The sequence below is a fragment of the Podarcis pityusensis genome (assembly GCF_964106645.2).
Source record: "Podarcis pityusensis genome assembly, chromosome: Z".
Lineage (NCBI taxonomy): Eukaryota > Metazoa > Chordata > Lepidosauria > Squamata > Lacertidae > Podarcis > Podarcis pityusensis.
The window spans coordinates 41,596,720-41,615,891 of NC_138044.1; the positions used below are offsets into that span (position 1 = coordinate 41,596,720).

General features: G+C 41.0%; 1 protein-coding gene across 10 annotated transcripts in view; it reads right to left on the reverse strand.

Moving 5' to 3' along the window:
* Positions 1-19,172, reverse strand: part of PASD1 (PAS domain containing repressor 1) — a 107,223-nt gene that overhangs the window by 38,168 nt on the left and 49,883 nt on the right. For all 10 annotated transcript variants that reach the window (XM_080991102.1, XM_080991108.1, XM_080991105.1 and 7 more), the window contains exons 2-8: positions 16,424-16,480; positions 14,975-15,129; positions 13,521-13,612; positions 10,295-10,384; positions 6,704-6,824; positions 5,093-5,206; positions 1,057-1,175 (exon numbers count right to left, since the gene is read on the reverse strand). In XM_080991102.1, coding sequence (XP_080847228.1) covers positions 1,057-1,175; positions 5,093-5,206; positions 6,704-6,824; positions 10,295-10,384; positions 13,521-13,612; positions 14,975-15,129; positions 16,424-16,455 — 723 coding nt within the window. In that variant the 5' untranslated portion in view covers positions 16,456-16,480. The remainder of the gene's footprint in view (positions 1-1,056; positions 1,176-5,092; positions 5,207-6,703; positions 6,825-10,294; positions 10,385-13,520; positions 13,613-14,974; positions 15,130-16,423; positions 16,481-19,172) is intronic.

Here is a 19,172-nt window from a genome sequence, read left to right on the forward strand (position 1 = left end):
AACCAACTTTCAGCAGATAAGGTGATTAAACTGGTATCTGGACTATTCCACTTCAGGCTACAGGTGTGGCTCATATGAAGTGGGGTTCAATAATCCCCCCCAAAGAAAACAAGCAGATCAGGCAGATGGCTAGGATAGAGCTCTTCTCGTTTGCATGTATGTTTTCTATGTACAGGGGATTTTGCTTGTGTGCCTGTTTATTTAGATGAGCATTCAGTCATGCAAGTCCAGAAGTGCTAATGGTTTTGCTCATCTGCTGCTTGTGAGAATTGGCTTCAAGTGTTAAGTACCTTCTTTGGGCTTATAACTGGACTATGCATTCATAAAAAGTCATATGTAAGAGTCACTCTGGGATGGTACCACTTCTGGAGTACTGCCTCATACTAAAACAAAAGCAAAGCCTTCCTGCTTATGTGGAAAACCAGGATATCAGGGGAAGTTTGGTTTTCGCCAGTTGTTATATGAAAAATGCATGTGCATTCTGAAGCGGCAGAGTTCCACAGCTTCTCATATGACTTTTGAGATGTTTCAGTAATTTTTTTATGTACACTGGGTTAGGAGCCTTGGTAATTAAGCAGTATACAAATAGCTTAAATAAAATTAACAAACAGATGCTGATCTTGTGAAACTCATTAAAAGCTCTCTTCTTCTGCCCCTCTCACCCACTGAGCCTGCCCCTTTAAGACAGTAGTGGGGGTCCTCAGGCTCCAGCAGGCCAATGTGGCCCTCTAGGGCTCCCTGTCAGGCCCTCAGAAGCCTCTCCTGGCTATGCTGCCCACTTCCCCTGATTCACACCTTGAGTGACTTTGCCTGGCTGGAATAGTGCCTATTGCTTTGCCTGCATGGAGGGCAGAGAGGAGTGTGCAACTGTGGGAAGAAACCAGCCTAAAAATGCGAAGGTATAACTCACATTTGTTGCTCCACTTTTCCCATTGGCCCTGCCCACCACTAAGTGGCCCAGGAAAGAAATGCAGCCCCCCACCCCAGCCCCGGGGTTGAAAACAGTTCCCTACCCTGGTTTATGACAACACTGCACTAATCAGAGAGACTGCGTACCTTCAAGAACTGTGGAGTGACAAGACGAACTGTTGCTACTAGGCAGATCTGCTCTTCGTTGGCCGATCGGAACGCTCGCGCAATGGCAGACTCAAAGCCATTGTAAGAAGATGTAGGCACTGAAAGCAAAAGCACAAAACGATCATTCAGAAGCTGAGTTTTCACTGTTGTTTGGATGAGACAAATTCATGGAGGGTAAGGCTAGCCATGATTGCTATGTTCCACCTCCACTGTCAGACAGGGGGTGCTAGGAATCAGAGCTGAGGGGAGTGCTGTTGGGCTTCCCATAGACTACAGTGGGGCAGATGGGGAAGGCAGAAGACATGGAAAACTCTGACCCTATAGCTTCGCTGCCTTGCGGGACATCTTTGGGAGAAGAAAAGGCTAAGGAGTAAACCCTACACAAATCCAGAGTGGAGTCCCTAAGACGACAACTTGTACGCCTCCTTCCAGCAACTCCAGCAGCCCAGCTGGTGCCAAACACCTTGCTCTGCTTTCCATCAGCGAAGTTGAGAGGGGGGTCTTGTCGTCTGGGCAGCCCAGGACCTCCATGCACACTGCTGGCCAGGCTTGCGCCCCAGAGAGGTCTACTTTGATTCTGCTAAAGCAGTCATTTGTTGTGTTTTTTTTAATCATATTTATTAAAATTTCCAATAATAACAGAATAAAGAAGATAGAAAAGATAAAGAAAGAAAAGAAAGAAAAGAGACCAATTTTAAACCCTTATTTTCATAACCTTCTTTCTGGGACTCCCTCCTTCCCCTCCCGACTGTATTCCCCTTTCCCTACGTTGGTTCCACAAGTTCTCATTCCCAATTTAACCTAATATGTTATGCCTAATAGCCAATTTAAATTACAATCTTAACATCACTCCTCACCTTTAACAAAGTAGAACAAAGATTTTTTTCCCCAAAATCTACCCCGTTTCCTTCCACGAATTCCCCCTTTTCTTTTTTTTTTCCAAACTTGTTAAATCAAAATACCAAAGTTATATATAAAAAAAAAAAAAAATTTTAAAAGATAGAAAATAGAAGAAGGTTCCAGAAGTTGATTACATAGCCTTTGGATTCTAGAATTCCCCCTCCCTTCCCCGGTTTAGATTCCCTATGTCCATCAGTCTGTATGTTGTCGGCCTGGAGGTCTCAAGTCCACAGCCAAACTTTCTCAATTCATCTTGCCGGTTTTCTTTAAATTTACTTGTTTTGATGATGTTTAATTTCAAAAGTCCAGTCTAATCGAGGCCTTTAATTTCCCTTGATCATTGTTACTCCTCCCATTGTTCTTGCCGTGGCGTAGTTGGTCCTTTACTCTTTTGTTTCTTACTTTCTCAGGTTTCTGTCTTGTTCAGCTGCAAAACCATTCTTATTCTGAAATCTAGTATCACTACAGAGGTTTGTTATTCAGGAGCTTACTTGAATAGAAAGATTCTATTGTGTTGTCACCTCTGTAGACAAAACAAATATTTCAGTTTTGCTACTTTCCCAGGAGCTAAGACCAGTAGTACACATCCCAGAGTAGTTTTCCATATACGCCGCTTGTAATGTCCCAAAGCCCCTCTAGAGGGATTGCAATAACTTTGTGTCCTCTCATCCAAAAGTCAAATTGTTGTTTCTTTTTCCACCCGACATTTTGTATCCATATTTATATCCAATTGTATCAAAATTAACCAGCAAAATACTTGTAGCAAAGTCCTCTTTATATTCTCAAGATTTGACAGCTACTTTGACAGCTGTCAAACTCTCCATCTCCCTCCACCAGGTTCTCTGAATCGCCCCGGTTCCCGGGGGGGGGTTGCCTTTTCCCTCTCACCCTCGACTCTCCTCCAGCACAATTCTTGTAATGATTCCATCGTGGAATTTGGTATTTTTAATCAGCAATAAACTTCTGAATTGATCTTGGTTTCTCAGTCCTTGTTTTAGCATGTTTACAATCAGGGAGGGGACTGACTTCCTTTTTAGATCCCCCCCGCTCGTGCCGAATCCGAAAAAAAAAATTCCTTTTTTTTTTCCTCCTTTTGTACCCGGTTACCCAATTACTCACGGGTTTTTGTTAAATGTCCGAATTTCAAATGGAAGAAGCCAGCGCTCTCCGACGAATGGCATGCGGCTGCACTCGGCAGGGGAAGCGATAGACTCAAAGTACCACGCCACTCCCAGGCACCCGATCCGTAGCCTTTAAAAAGGCTCCTTCACGAGTCGGGAGGGCGCTGACGGTACCAGCCGAGTCCCCATGTCCACGGGCCCCGTGCCCGTGGTTTTTAAGGGTCCCCGCGTCGCCGGCGCGGTAGGACCCAGCCCCTGCCGAGCCGACTCCCTCCGGAGCTCGGAGGGAGTCCGCCATTCGGCGATGGCGCCAACCCGGAAGTCTGCTAAAGCAGTCATTTGACTTCACCCTGGGAGGCACACTCCATTGTCTCTCAAGACAGAAGGGTGCCAAACATCTGGTTGGCCCCTGTGAGAACAGAACGCTCAACTATTTGCACCTTTGATGTTATTCACTGGGGCTCTTGTTAGGTTCTTAAGTAAAGACAGCATTTCCAAAACTTTCCTGTCTACTTTTGGTTGTCATCCCCCTCAATATTCACCCAGTGCCAATAAAACCAAGCCAGCTAAACTTTCTACTTTATGAACATCCAGCATAACAAAACTTCTTTTATTTGAGAGATTATTTCAGAAATGTTGGCGTAGCATTGTTATACTGGAAAAGATTGTGAAACAGAGCTGCAAAAAGGTCACGAAGACCTTGGACAGGGAAAAGAAAACAACTCTATTCAGTACTAAAATAGGGACCTCCCCCCACCCCAACTGGATTCTTTGGGGCAGGGGCAAGGGCTGTATGTCCCTGATGCAATCATAGAGCATTAGTAGCTAATTTACTTTGGATTCTCCACACATCATTCTGCTTTATTAGTTGTTTTGCAATGCTTTTCCAAAATTACTCCATTATTACTCCATTAAAATTATTACCGTCTGGAATAATTGCCTTACACAGTGCAACACAACCTCCCACAAAAGCAAAAATTTGACCTTTTGCTGTTAGGCAAAGATCAGAAGAAGACCTGGATGGTCGCCAGATTCTGTGTACAAATCTGTAGGCGCAGACCATCGCCCAACTCAAAATAGTCTGGCATGGAAATCCCCAAACTCGGTTCCATGGGTGACTCTGAGTCAACCCCCTGGGATAGTTTATTGTTGTACATTGTTTTAATTGTCTGTTTTAACCATATTTGCACATCAGTTTCTAATGCTGTGAGTGTCATCTATTTCAGAGGCTTCTGCTCTGCAGCCTCTTACAGTTGTTTTAACTGCGAGTCTTTTAGTTCTTACGCTCTTACAGTTGTTTTAACTGCATGTTTTTATTTGTTTTTAGTTCTTATCTGTTTTAATTATCAGTTTTTATCCATCCATTATCTGTGTTTAATCTTGTATTTTATTCAGATGTTTTATCCTGTGCTTGTTTCTTTGTTCTTATTTGCTCCAACATTTATCAGTTAAAAAAAAAATCCTAACTGCTATTTTATTTATATGTTGTTGTTTTTTATCCTGGTCTGTGACTGTAATAAAGTTCATTCATTCACTGCAACACAAGTTGGGGGCAATAAACGAGAACATCAGTGATACAGAATGTTAAAAGATTTCAGAAGGAAACTATGAAGCATAAACTGATTGGGAATGAAGCAGTAGGTCCACTGGGAAACCTCTAAAGGTGCAAACAGTATTGATACCATCATCATGAGCACAAACCATCATGAATGCTCAATAATAATAAAAAATTTGGAAGACCTAAAATGATCTGGTAGAAAACAGAAGGAAAGAGGGGAAAGATTTTGTGAGGTCCATAACTGGATGTCCCCTGTGATGCCATGCCCTGGCTTTATTCCACAGTGCAAGAAATGATGACCCCCACATGCACTAAAAAAAAAAATCCCGATTAACATACTGTCAGCACCAGAAACTTTAGAGGTTCAACAGGTTTAAGGCAACTCTATGAGCATATGGGCAGGGGGGAGAGGGACAGTGATAATACAATGGCTTACCATTAGTAAAATATTTAAATTCCACTACAAATTTCACATATTCATATGTAATGGGTTCATTTGGATCTAAATTTCCTCGGGCTAAATGACAACAAAATTCTATCTGTTTTTCAGCTGAAAGAGAGAGAGAAAGAAAATGTTTTTAAAATGTCAATAGTAACCTCATCCCTTCAGAAAACTCTGGATATCCAACCCCAAAATAAAATATTTTAGAAGAAAGGTAATGACATGGGCACAAAATGACAGCACTCTATGGCAAGAAAAAGCCACTTCTTTGCAACAAATTTTAATTCTGTAAACTGCTCTTGAACCAATTTTAGGAAAGAGCATTGCAGAAACGTTTTAAGTAAAAAATAATAATACAATAAATAGCCTATTAGCATTAATAACAACAGCAGCAATTAATGTAGCTTGGCACTGTACAAACTAGAACCCAAATGCCCTCCAGTCACTACAACCAGTTTGTTCTATTCAGATGTACTATGGAAAAAACTTCAACCGAGCTTTTGCCTTCAGGTTTAGAGCCCATCCTGAACTCTGGCTTCTGACAATTGGATGCAATGCTTAATAACGGCCAACAAAAACAAACCATGGTTAAGTGACACATCTCCACAAGTTTAAAATCTGATCATTTTGCTTCTTCCTTTGATTGCCATAGGACTAAAAGTTATGTTGATAACAAAGCTTACTGATCTGCACTTGACAACGCCTTTGTCCAAAGCACATTCACATTAATAACAGCACGCTGCAGTAATTAAATAAGACTTCTAGATTAACCCTGCACCTGAATCATTCAATCATGCAACCTTCTTCAAGGCTGAAATAGGGCAGAGGGCACAAGATATAAGAAGCCCTGTGTGCCTCTTAAGTCCCAGTGAAGGCTTATTTTGCCAGCTTAATCAGTACTTACATGACAATTAAGCTGTCTGTAGAATCACTGGACAGAGATTCAGTTCTTTCAGCAAGGATAGGAAAACCTAACAGAGGTTCTTACATTGCCCTGGCAGAATTAAAGCCATTGCATAGTGTTCTGTCCTACTTACGGGGCTAAGGTAACACAAGAAGTGATGGCCACAAACTTGGATGGCTTTAAAAGAGGATTAGACAAATTCATGGCAGATGAAAACTACTGAACTTGCAGATATGATCTGTCCATTTTATTTTATTTCAGTTTCCCGTTGTCCCCATTTTAAATTCAGTTCTTCCCATTTCCACATCAATTTGTGATATTTCTTTTTTAAAAAGAGAAATTGTCATCATGAAAATTCAACAGGATTTTCGTATACATTCATCCTAACATACATACATTTGTAGGAAATTTTGCCCAATGTATGCATTTTTGCAAAGCAAATTTCCCTAAAAGAATGGGTTTTTGTATGTTGTTTTCGCTCTTATGTGTATTTGTATGCAAATTTTACACCATTATCTCTGTAGTTTTGTATTCTTTTCTTGCACTGCAAGAACTGCACTGCAAAATTCAGAGACCTGTGAATTTCAAAGGCTGGCTGTTAAAGTGGTATCACAGTGCTTAACATTTATGCTGTGGATGTGCCCTTGCTGTGGAGGTCTTCTCTTTCCTATCAAAGAGACAATAAACAAAATGCTACTTACCATTCAGGAAATCTGTCGCCACAGCGTTCGTCATGAGCATGTGTGGAGAAAGCAGCTTGTACACATCACTCTGTTCACGTTCAGGCAGAAAGTTTAATATATTTTGGTCCACCAAATCTGACTGATACAAAAGAACACTTTGTCATGTTCGATGGCAGAGTGTTTAAATGATCACAACACATGAAAGGGCTGATTCACACTTAAAAACAGCACTGAATAGTCACTCAACACTTGAAGACCCTCAGCCAAATATGGGAACTGCTTCTGTTGTAAGGAATTCGGATTTATGTTGACATTAAGTGACATAAATGATTTGCTGGTGTTGTTAGATCTCTGGTGTGTGTGTTCACATATGCAAGCCATCCAATGATGCTGCAGGAAGATGATGGGCACACACATACACACACACACACACACACACATGAGCTGGTTCAGAGGCAGACATGTACACACGAGTCTTTTGAAAAAAGATTTGGAAGACAGAGGATGTTTATTAATTACTACAATAACAGTTTTGGGGTGCTATAACCTCTGTGCCAATAAATCTTGTTTACGTACGTAGTGAGTATGTAGGGAAAGGGTTTTAACCCTAATAATGTGCCAACAACCATATTGCATTCTTTTTTCCCTATCATCCTCACAACAATTTACTTGGGGTACTACTATTGCCGAATTGCATATGGAAAATTGAGGCCAAATGCTCATGAACAGCACCTGAGGTGGTAAACCATTGTCCAGGTGATATTATTTGATGCCATCTTTCACGCCTCCTTCCAGCAACTCCTGCAACCAAGCTGGTGCCAAATATATTGCTCTGATTTCCTTTGGACCACATCAAGTGGTCTAAGGAGGCCAAGTCTGTCATCAAGGCAGACTAGGACCTCCATGAGCATGGCCCAGGCTTGTGCCCCAGGGAGGTCACTTTAGTGCTGCTAACACAGCGAAAACAGCATCAGAGGCAGCGGTTATGAGTTAACTGGTCTCTGCAGCCACAGGGGGTGCTGTGATTCTCCAGCAGTTTGACTTTGCCCCCAGAGGTACACTCCATTTTTCTAGAGACAGACCAATGCCAACAAAGTGCATGATGAAATGTCTCTCCCATTGGGGCGGGGTGAAACATTCAAACATTTAGAAAACAAGATGTCAGGGAGAAGGCTACGCAATACATCCCGATTTCTATCTTTCGTTCTTAGGGGAATTGTTTGTATGGAGCAGCATTCAGTCCCTTGAGACACAGTCAGTACCATCATCCTTCCATGCAAGGCTTATGACCTGTTAATTATAACCTTGGGAAAGAGTAACCTGCCCAAGAATATCTAGGAAAAGGCTGGAGAAAAAGGAAGCAGAACTATTCAACTGGCTCTTGAGAGACCAGGTGCCTTTGGCTCTCACTCAACACCAAAGGGAAAAACGGGATGCAGAGGCACTACTGCAAAGCGGAAGGGGAGAAATAAAGCAGAGGAAATGCTACCCACTCTGTTGAGAGACCAGGTTTCTTTGGCTGCTCCTCAGGTGTCACCTAGCAGCAGCTATTCCATCAGGCTGCCAGACCAGATTCCATCCCAAATGGCTGTATAATAGCTGCAACTTTAAGTAGTGCCTCTGCATCCCTTTTTTCCCTTTGGTGTTGTGAATTTTAGACTGTTAAGCCGGAGAAGAGGGTCTGTCTTGTTTTTACTGATCTATAATCCTCTCTTGGAGCCTTATTTGACTAAAGAGTGAAGTGATAACACTTTAAATGGGGGGGGGACACCCTTGAAAAAACTGTGTCTCTCAGCCAAGAACCCAGATCTATTTCAACCCAATGTGCTGTCAACTGAACCACGGTAGAAAACGCTTCAGCACAGGGCAGAACAGAACACAAGAAGTGTGGAAGTTGGTAGGCCAGAGGTGAAAAGGAATGTGCCGACTGCATTTTGACTCTGCTTTTACCCTGGGTCTCTGCCAATAGTGAGGGAAAGCAGTTCTAAAGCAAAGAGAACAAGGAGGCAAAGAAGAACCCAACTGAATATCACCAGCAAAAAAAAAAAAAAAAAAGGTGGGCCTTCGGCTGCACAACGTTAATGATAATGATGATGATGGTGTTAATGTGATGGCCTTAAAAAGCACCCATAGAAAACAGACAGTTGTGCCCAAAGCTGCAAAAGATAGCCAAGCCATCTGCACTCCTTATGGAAAAGAGAATAGTCTACAGCACATTAATTAGAGAAATGTCTCCCATACACTCAGGGAAAGAGAAACAAACAAAAGGCCTACTTAAGAGAGGTGGTGTCAAGCACATGAGGACTCTCTCTAAGGAGTATCTTGCATTACTATCTGGTGGCCATTTTAGAAACTAACATCTGGTATCTGGACTACGGTACTTTTTGGCAGGTTCAAACAATTAACAGAGACTGTAGCTAGATTTCTCTTTCTGGCAGCAAAAACACAAAAGGTAGCCTCTCCTGGTTAAACCTACCCTGTCTAGCCGCTGTTCTCTCATATATTACAATTCTTAATCTGGTTATTTTTCTTCAACTCCCTCTTAACTTCCACATTTTAAAGTATCATGTTGTATTTCTTATTATAGGCATAGTTTACATGTTCCAGATATTTTATATCATTTATGTATTACAACCCACTTTATGAGCTTGTGGGTACCAGACTCCCCTAAATTCCTGGATCCAGTGGGAGTCAGGTTTTAGTCAAGGCAAAATATAAGCCAGGCCAGTTTCCTGAGGGGTTAATCGCCTGGGAAATAAACCATTAAGAAAATAAAGGAAAGGCAATGGCTTATCAAGAAAGCCCTGGAGATGGGCTCTGTGCCTAATGGCAAGTGGGTAGGGGCCCCCCTCTGGCTCTGAGAAGGAAAAAGTCAGTTGGCTGGGATGTGACCTGGAGTGAAAAGGTTGCAGTTTGGAAAAGGCGGCAAGCTGGAGAGAGGGTCAGAGCCATGGCTGATTTCTGCTGGCTATGGGAGAAACGAGACCATCTTGGGGCGTCAATGCTATGAACTCTTCTACCGTAGGGTCAGGTTGTATATATGGGTAATAAACCATATGTCCTAAAAGATACCAATTTTGCCTAATGTACCCATATGAGGGAATGTACCTGAAAATGCACACAAACTGTCATGTGGACTTTTAAGAAAAAGCAATGCACACTCCTCATGAGGAATTCAGGCAAAGTGTACTTAAGAATGGGAAAATGAGAGACCAAGAGAGACCAAAATTAATCGATTTGTCTATTGCCTAGACTACACTATGGCAGTTCTACGTGCAGAATCTCAGAACATCACTGTACGTATTGGGATGAGGATGACAGTTTTTCTACAGACTTAAAGACAGCATGGGGTAAGAACCCATTATTATCCCCTGCAATATCTGACCAAACAAGTTTTTGTCTGCAAGTTTTTGTCATGCTTCTAGAAAGCCATGGGTTAGAAAAGACAGCAACATCCAAATATATCTACTTAGGGACAACAACAGTTGTATTAAACTAAATCCAAGTCTCTGAAAAATTACTTTGCATGCATGGTTGTCGCATTTCATCCATACTGACATTCCTAAGGAAAATAGTAAGATTTTCAGACATTATGTTGTGAGAACTTACCGGTAAATGCCCAAGAAGAGAAGAGACACTATCAGATACATAAATAATAATCCCATCAGTGGTAAGTGCAATGAGAAAACCATCTAATGCCTATATGGAAAAAAAAGAAATAATTTAGATAAAAACCCTGCTTCCATCCTGTGTGAGAGAGAAATAATATTATTGGGTGACATTCAACGTTAGTTTTATTCAAAGTAGACTAATTGGAATCAATGAACATAAGCAATTTAAATCCATTTATTTAAATGGGTCTACTCTGAATATGATTTATTTGGGTATGGATTTTTAAAATAATAATATAATAATCAAAATATATAAATTAGAAACAAATGCAATTGTTATTTTTATTCTGCAGTTCTTTTCCCAAGTTGTCTGCTGCTGCCACGAACATTTTCTATTTTTATATATGTTGCTTTATTCATTGATTCCCCCCCAGGGTCTTCTAAGTACTTCAAGATCTTTTTCAAAAGCTATTTTTGATTTATTGTGAGATTGTTGGGATTTCAGTCATTTCAACATATACATACTGTCAGTGTTCTTCTGGTTTCTGCCTTATTTCCATTAAAAATAATAGTTATACCATACTTCAGAAAGGATGTCTTGTTTGTCCTTTATCTAACTGTAGTTTTTGTGTTACCTTTTCTGCTAGTTCAATAAACTGTAATTTAGAATACCTTTTATATATGCTTATAGATAAATGTCATTGAATGTAAAGGGACCCCTGACCATTAGGTCCAGTCGTGACCAACTCTGGGGTTGTGGCGCTCATCTCGCTTTATTGGCTGAGGGAGCCGGCGTCCAGCTTCCGGGTCATGTGGCCAGCATGACTAAGCTGCTTCTGGTGAACCAGAGCAGTGCATGGAAACGCCGTTTACCTTCCTGCCGGAGCGGTACCTATTAATCTACTTGCACTTTTGGCGTGCTTTCAAACTGCTAGGTTGGCAGAAGCTGGGACCGAGCAATGGGAGCTCACCCAATTGCAGGGATTCGAATCGCCGATCTTCTGATCGGCAAGCCCAAGAGTGGTTTAGATCACTCCCTCATTGTGTGCATAGGGATGTGTAAACAACTGCACAGTTAGAGTACATATTATTTCAAGCACACTTAAGAGTACAATCCTAAACAGATGTATTCAGACATAATCCCCAATGAAATCTATGGGGCTTAGTTGACTGCATATCTAATTAAAAAAATATATGGTTAAAAATTAAAATAAACAATTTCCTTAAATGACACCAAATTCTGAGCTTTTAAGTAATTTTTTTTTAATTCCAGGTAACGTTGGGATAATTATAACACTGAGTGAACTTCTGTAATATGAAGTAATAAATTATTGTTAGGTTTCCCTAACTCAGCGTCCCACAATAATTACCCAACATAATGCACACCTATACACTGCATGACATCATGTGTCCCCCACACCTTAGGGAAATGAGTATAATTAGATTTTTTGAGAAACATACACTGTGTACATAACATTACAGTCTATGCTAACATTCCCCAATAGCTGCCCTCCAGATGTCTTGGACTGTAACTCCCTTTATAGTCCCATCCGGCATGGTCAATGGGCAGGGGTGATGGGAGTTGTAGTTCAGCAACATCTAGAGAGCACCAGGTTGAGGGAGACTGGTTATGCAATGCCATTTCTGAACAATCATTAGGGAGGGCAGTACAAACTCCAAAGTCAGAAGGCTTTGGCATATTTCGAAGCAAGTCCCATTGAGCTCAGGGGTTGCTCTCAGGTAAGTCTTGCCATTAAGAAGGATTCTTCAGTGCCACTTGTCATTTTAGAATCAAAGCCACGAAGGCGAATAAAGAGTTCAGGTGGGATAATAACTACCTTTCAGCAGTTTATTCCTGAACTACTTCAGAGGATATTTGGTGAGAACTTTAGTGACCTCAATAACCTTTGCTCCTTTTTACCTTCATCCATGTATCTGTTTCCCCCAGAACATCACTGTATTTTAAAAATTAAAAAACTCCAGGTTTTCACAAGCCACGTGGAAAAGTCCCAGCCATATTATTTGAAACAGCAACACAGAGACCTGGGAGTCCACAGCAGCAAAAGTTTTCTGTTCCCTTTATTCTGACTTAATTCGTTCCATTTCATTGTTTCTCTCCCTAGTCAATGTTTCTTATTTATGTCAGTGCGGTAAAAGGCTTGGAGTTTTGATGAGTGCTGCACACATGGCAACATGTTCTTGAGATCAAGTGTGGTTGTTGTCAGGTCAGCAGGGAGCCAAGACGAGCAGCTTGGACGGGGGGCGGGGGATCCAGTACCCTTCCTTCCCACTCCCCAATTTATTCTGCTCCCTCACATTCATGGGGAAATCATTAAAATAATGTCAAAAATAAAGAACCTTCAGCACAGAGAAGGTTCATTAAATAGTCCTCTATCTGCAAATGAAGCCTGCAAAGAGCTTATCTCGTCTCAGGCAGGAGCCTGTTTTGATTGAACTGCAATGGACTGACTCGTTCATCAAGAGGCATTTGCAGATGGAGATAAACATACCTTCTTTTCCAAAGAAGGTGAGTCATCACATCTCTATGAGAAGGAAATAATCAAGAGACTGCAATTCTAGGGCAGTGCACACCCTTAAACATTGGCAGGGGAAACAAAAGCAGAGAACTGTCTGAAAACCATGGGAAACCTTGCTTTAACAAACAATTAAAAGCAAGACGGGTTGGTAAGTTAGGAGGCAGATAGATGGACTCTTTTATATATAAAAATGTGCAGAATGCTTATTTCCCACTAAGCCTGATTGAGAATGGAAACCCAAATAGGATGATTCACAGAACATGTAAAAAAATCATTTGGCGAATGTCCAAATATATCTGTAGGGTGCTTCAAGTGTACGGTTTATGAACTTCCCAATTCCCACAGTAAACATGGGAAATAGTTGGGAATATATGATTAAACAAACTGCAGAAGGGCTGTTAGGCATTTTATTCACTGCCAAAACAACTGGATGTCAGGCTTTGGAAACCAGAAAGATGCTTCAAATCTTAATTCTTCATATCGCCAGCCAAGTTGTTTGTGAAAAGTGAAATTCACAGCCAGACTGTCACACGTATAAAGCTGTTGGCAGATGGCATTCTGTATTACGCTGGGTGTGGTTTTTCTAGCACCTTTCAGAAGGACAGCAGGTTAATGACCTGGTGACAAAGAGAACTGAACATCAGCACCCCCACCCCCATATTCTGTACGATTTGAATTCTATCCTACCTCTAACATCAACTGAGTGAACTCCTCGTTGCTAAGAAATGAAGGTTTCCAGTCTTGCCTAATCTCACAGGCTTCAGTCTGTGCTGTAATTTCTAAAAGAAAAAACAAGGAGGGAAGGCAAGTTATGATTTTGAGCAGCACAGGAGTATCAAACACTGTGAAATATGAAGCCCATTTAAAGGGAGCAATATCAGAAAATTAGACATATTATATATCACCCCTTCAGCCCTGTACTAGAAGATAATCTAACTAAAGACAAAACAGTGATGAAAAACCTGACAATCATCTCTAATGACTAGAAATAATTATTGATCTGACTAGGAAACAGGAGAATGCAGATAATGCCACGGCCCAAATCCAGTTTTAGTTGGCATGGGACCAAATGCATAAGACCGCTGAGGCAAACATGCATTTGAACACACATCCCATAAATATACTCAATCCTCAATCATGTTCATGTCTTACTGGTGTCCATGATTCCCAATCCAGAAACCTCTTTAGTTGCATGCAGTGCTTTTTTTTCTGGGGAGTACACAGGGGTACGCATACCCCTAAACATTTTGTGAATCTAAGTTTGGCGTCATTGAGGGGCAGTATTTCAAGATGAGTAGGAAAATGAGATTACCCCTAAACATTTTTTTAAGAAGAAAAGCACTGGTTGCATGACATTTTTGACAATGAAATAATCTCCCTCTCTTCAACGCCCTTATAGTTTTGGAACAGTTTCTAAGGAGTTGCATGCAGAAGTCCTGGACATTTCCAGTTAAGAAAGACCACGTAACAGATGTTCTGTAAGACCTCTGACTGAGGCTCTGTAAGCTCTGTCTGAGACTTCCCCAATCTGAAGCCTGCCAAATGCTTTGGACTACAGCTCCTATCAGCCGCAGACAGCATAGCCAATTGTCAGGAATGATGGGAGTGGAAGTCCAAACATATGGAGGGCAACATGTTTTGGAGTACTACAGTTCCGTCTTTGCCAAACAGAATAGGCACAAAGGGCTAGGAATCAGCTCCATGTGTTCATACAAGGGTTTTACAAAGTTTGTAAGGGGAAAAAATGCAAAGGTTGAGTGTTAATTTGCATAAGTACTCATGCAGCTCTTTTTAAAGTATTTATTTTAAAAGCTCAAGGCTCTCCCTTTTTTATGCCTTACCATGTTAAGAGCCACATCCTTGTCATTTCAAAAGCTTATTATAAAATATATTTGCCTTGGGAATACATGCCCTCTTCCCTCTTTCCCCAAACTAGAGATTATATATCCTGTTTGTTTGTGCTCTTTAAAAAGAGGCTAACTGGCTGGGGTGGGTTATCGCAAGGCATTGCACACCTTTTAAAGCTTGTGATATGCATTTTAAGATGTCTGTAGTGCAATATACTTCAGTAACAGTAAAAATAGCAATGGCACTACTAAGAAGGGAGGCAGAGAAAAGGAGCCTGCAGGCAGTGCAGGTACCTTTCTGTTTCTGTAAGAAGTCGATGGTCCTCTGCAGTATTGTGGATTTGTCCATCTTGAGTGGATGCCCATGGCCTTGCAGCATGGTACATAGTTCCTTAATAAGGACGTTGAATTGGTCTCTTCTTTTCTTTTCTGACTTGTTGCGTGATGCCCTAGTCAATCAAAACACAAAAGTGCATTGAAAATAATGAAGGGATAATGAAAGAACTGTGAAATCGAGGTTTAGGTCGTGATCATTTCAACATTTTAAAAACAGCCATAAAAACCTGTTTTCTTACCATAGCCTTTCACAGCTAGATTCCAGACTATGGTTATTTTTAGGTGGGATTCAATTAGATACTGGCATATTCAGGTGCTTCAATTAAAGTTGATTCAGCATTCTTCTGCACAAATCCACTCCCACCCCCCACAAAAGTGAGTTTCTTGCAATAAGGAAACAGATGGGAAAATGAAGTCACAATTGCTTGATGTAACATTATATGACCTCCCTTAAAATAAGTAAGAATAAGTAGTCGGTGTCATCTAACCTCTCTGCAAACTTTGCGAAAACAAATCAGGGTAAGTGCTCAAGAAACAGGTCATCTGGAAGCAACCTGTGATTGGGTTACATATATACGATACTGTTCTCTGGCTCTGGAATATTAGATCTATGCTGGTAAGTATTATTGTATGGTTTATGTTGGCTTTTAACACTGTTTTGATGTTTGAAATGGTTTTAATATTATACTTCATTGTGTATGTGTTGGTGTATGGTTTGTAAACCACTTTGGGAGGCAACTCCCTGAATTTGGGAGGAAGTCTACAGGTGCAATCTCCAGGAAACCTAATATGAAATAAGTGCTTTTTAAAACTGATAAGAACAGATACTACACTTGACCTTAGGCACTGCGCAGCTGGATATTAAATGTTAGGGGGAAGCCTACTGCAGTCATTTGGCTTTGCCCCTATTGGAAACACAATGTTGGCCAATTGTGCTTGCATGAACCCAACAGGATTGTGAAGATCTTACATCCTTAGGAAAGAGTTATTTCCAGTTATTTCTAGCCCAGTGTCCTGACTCCAGCAGAACCAAATTCTAGGGGAAAGTGTGGGTGGAATAATTATGACATGGATCCACATTTCAGTTATTCACCCACAGTTTCTAAAACATCAAAAAGATGCATGTAGCAACTTTTGGGGCTAATGAACTTTGATAGTTTTATCCTTTAATAAACTTTGATAATTTTGATAATTTCACCCTTGTTAGTCATGATGAAAACGGATGCCATCTTGCACGGTACACAAATCTGTACCACTACAGAATAAGAAACAAGAGTGAGAAACGACCCTCCATTTTGGGTCTTTGGGCTTTGAGTCATTGTTATCAGAAGTGGTATAGTTAACTGTTGTTGAATTTTCAGATAAGGACAGGTGAGCTTGGAGAATGACATGCGCCTATATCCATACCTCTTTGCCCTGTCCTTCTCATCTTCGTCCATCAGCTCGTTTACACAATACAGAGTTCTGGAACACAAGGAGAATACGAGAGGCATGAGAAACATTGCCCAATGCTATGAAGGTGGCAATTGCCCAATGCTATGAAGGTGGCAGCTTCATCAACCAATAATTGTTGATGCTGCTGTATTTGTTGGCTGATTCATTTAGATAAATAACCTGTCTGACCCAAGCTCAGGATAGATAAAAACAAAACAAAACACCCAACTACACCATTTTCAATATTTTATCTACATATAAACATCTGCATATAACTTACATTTTAAAATACCAAAGCAGTAAACAATATGACACCGTAAATCATAAAATAACAAACATATAATAAAACTACCTCAGAATGGTTGGGTCACTTTTCAATGAACCCTTTGAAAACAAAGAAGTTTTACTTCAGTGTTGAAAACTCTGGACAGCTGATGAGGATTACAGAGATCATAAGATGGCCCTCAGGTGTATAAAAACGTAAAGGTAAAGGACCCCTAACAGTTAAGGTAGGCAAGCCCTAGGCTCAGTGGTTTAGACCACAGCCCCACCCACGGCCCATCCTCAGGTGTATAAAAGGTAAAGGGACCCCTGACCATTAGGTCCAGTCGTGGCCAACTCTGGAGTTGCGGCGCTCATCTCACTTTATTGGCCAAGGGAGCAGGTGTAAAGCTTCTGGGTCATGTGGCCAGCATGACTAAGCCGCTTCTGGCGAACCAGAGCAGCACACAGAAACGCCGTTTACCTTCCCGCCGGAGCAGTACCTATTTATCTACTTGCACTTTGATGTGCTTTCGAACTGCTAGGTTGGCAGGAGCAGGGACCGAGCAACGGGAGCTCACCCCATCGCAGGAATTTGAACCGCCGACCTTCTGATCGGCAAGTCCTAGGCTCTGTGGTTTAACCCACAGCGCCACCCACACCTCAGGTGTATAGGGAACCATTAAAAATGCCTCTCCTAAAGGAAAACAAAACAACCTGGTTCATACATCATGATAGGCCTGAGCTTGCAAGTGCATTGCCCTCTGCGATTTTTATGTTAGCATTGCAGAGCTGCTGAACCAAGGTCTGACTGAACATGTCATATGAACCGGGGGTACCGGTTAGCCATACAACAAGCCTTGGCTACAGATCATGGTTAGCCAAGATCCAGGGTTCACAGCTTTGCTTATTCTGGTACCACATTGATTTAAAGCACAGGGGAGAGCAAAGCAGATGAGATCTCTTACTCAGCAGCTGGTACATTTACACTAGTCATTGGTTTGGTTTAGTATGGCGGGTGAGTGCAACCCATGTCAGATAGAGAGAAGTTTGCTTTTCTATATCAGAAAGCTAAATCTGTGTGCAAATCTCAAACATGGTTTACATGTTCAAAACCACAGGAAAAAATGGGTGTGAAATCACATCTTGAACACAATGGAACTCACTGAAAACAGCTATGGAAATTGTTTCTCGGCTGACGACTTGCATTAAATCCATCGGTTCAGAGTGATTATGAGAAATCACATCCCAGTTTTGACAGATGGGCTGTGGCAGGCAAACCAAGCCACAATCTGTCTCCACACCCTTTTGATTTCACCAGCGTTTACACTGCTGGGAATGATCCTCCTTTTTGAAAAAATCCCAACCAGAACTAATCACAGCCATGCCATCAGAATCGTCCTCCATCAGTGACTAATGAACCAATCACAACCCCAGGAACTCACAAGCCACTTTCAGCGGTGCGTCCAGAGGACCACACCTAGCGCCCCAGGAAATTTTTTAGGTGGGTGCAACAAAATATTTTTTGCTGCATGGCAACCGCCACCTCAAGTGATTTAACAGCTACATAAGTTTTAAAACTCCACAAGAACAATATGGAAAAGCAGGTCTCTCTTTTTTTCCAGCCAGAACTCAGTTCCGGCACCTCTGAGGTGGGCATTGTTGCCATTTTAAGAGAACATGGTGAGTTCCAGCATTCCTTTTTTTTGAAAAAAGAAAAATAGCAGTGAAGAAAAGGCTCCACTGTTGTTTATTATGACCTTAGAAATACTGCTTCAGAATATAAGGGAAAACAGGAAAATTAAAGGTATTGAGACCTAGAGTCTATAAATTAAGGGCATTTGCTGACGATGTGCTGTTGACTCTAGAACAACCCTTGGAGAGTGTTCCCAAAGCATGAGAAGAAATTAAAAGGTTTGGAGAAGTGGCAGGTTTCAAAATAAATTCAGATAAAACCAAGATGTTGGTTAAAAACATGGATAAGCAGTCAAATTTTTTTTTAGAAAGGATGTCTGGTTTAAAAATAGGCAAATATTTGAGAATTTGGCTGACAGTAAGAAATCTCAACCTATTTGAAAATAATTATTTTTTTAAAAAAATTGCATGCAAACGCTGAATTAGATTAGGTTAGCATAGACAGGGCTGACATTAGTACCTGGCATTCTTAAGCAACTTCCAGGGTTCTAGCAAGAAGCTCAGGCAAGTAGCCTCCATTTCAGTTCCCCTCAGGGAGGATAAAAATCAATGATTTTTTTAAAAAAATAAATAAATTATGGATTTTTAATTTTAAAATTGGATTTTTTGATTTAAATCAAAAAAAATTATTTAAATTGGCTTTTTAAAAATAGAATGCTTTTGGAGGAAAAAAATATTTCTAAAGATAGTTTTCTATTTAAGTTACATTATAGACCAAAGGCTATAAGGTTACATTATAATCCATAAAGAAGGCTGATCGCCAAAG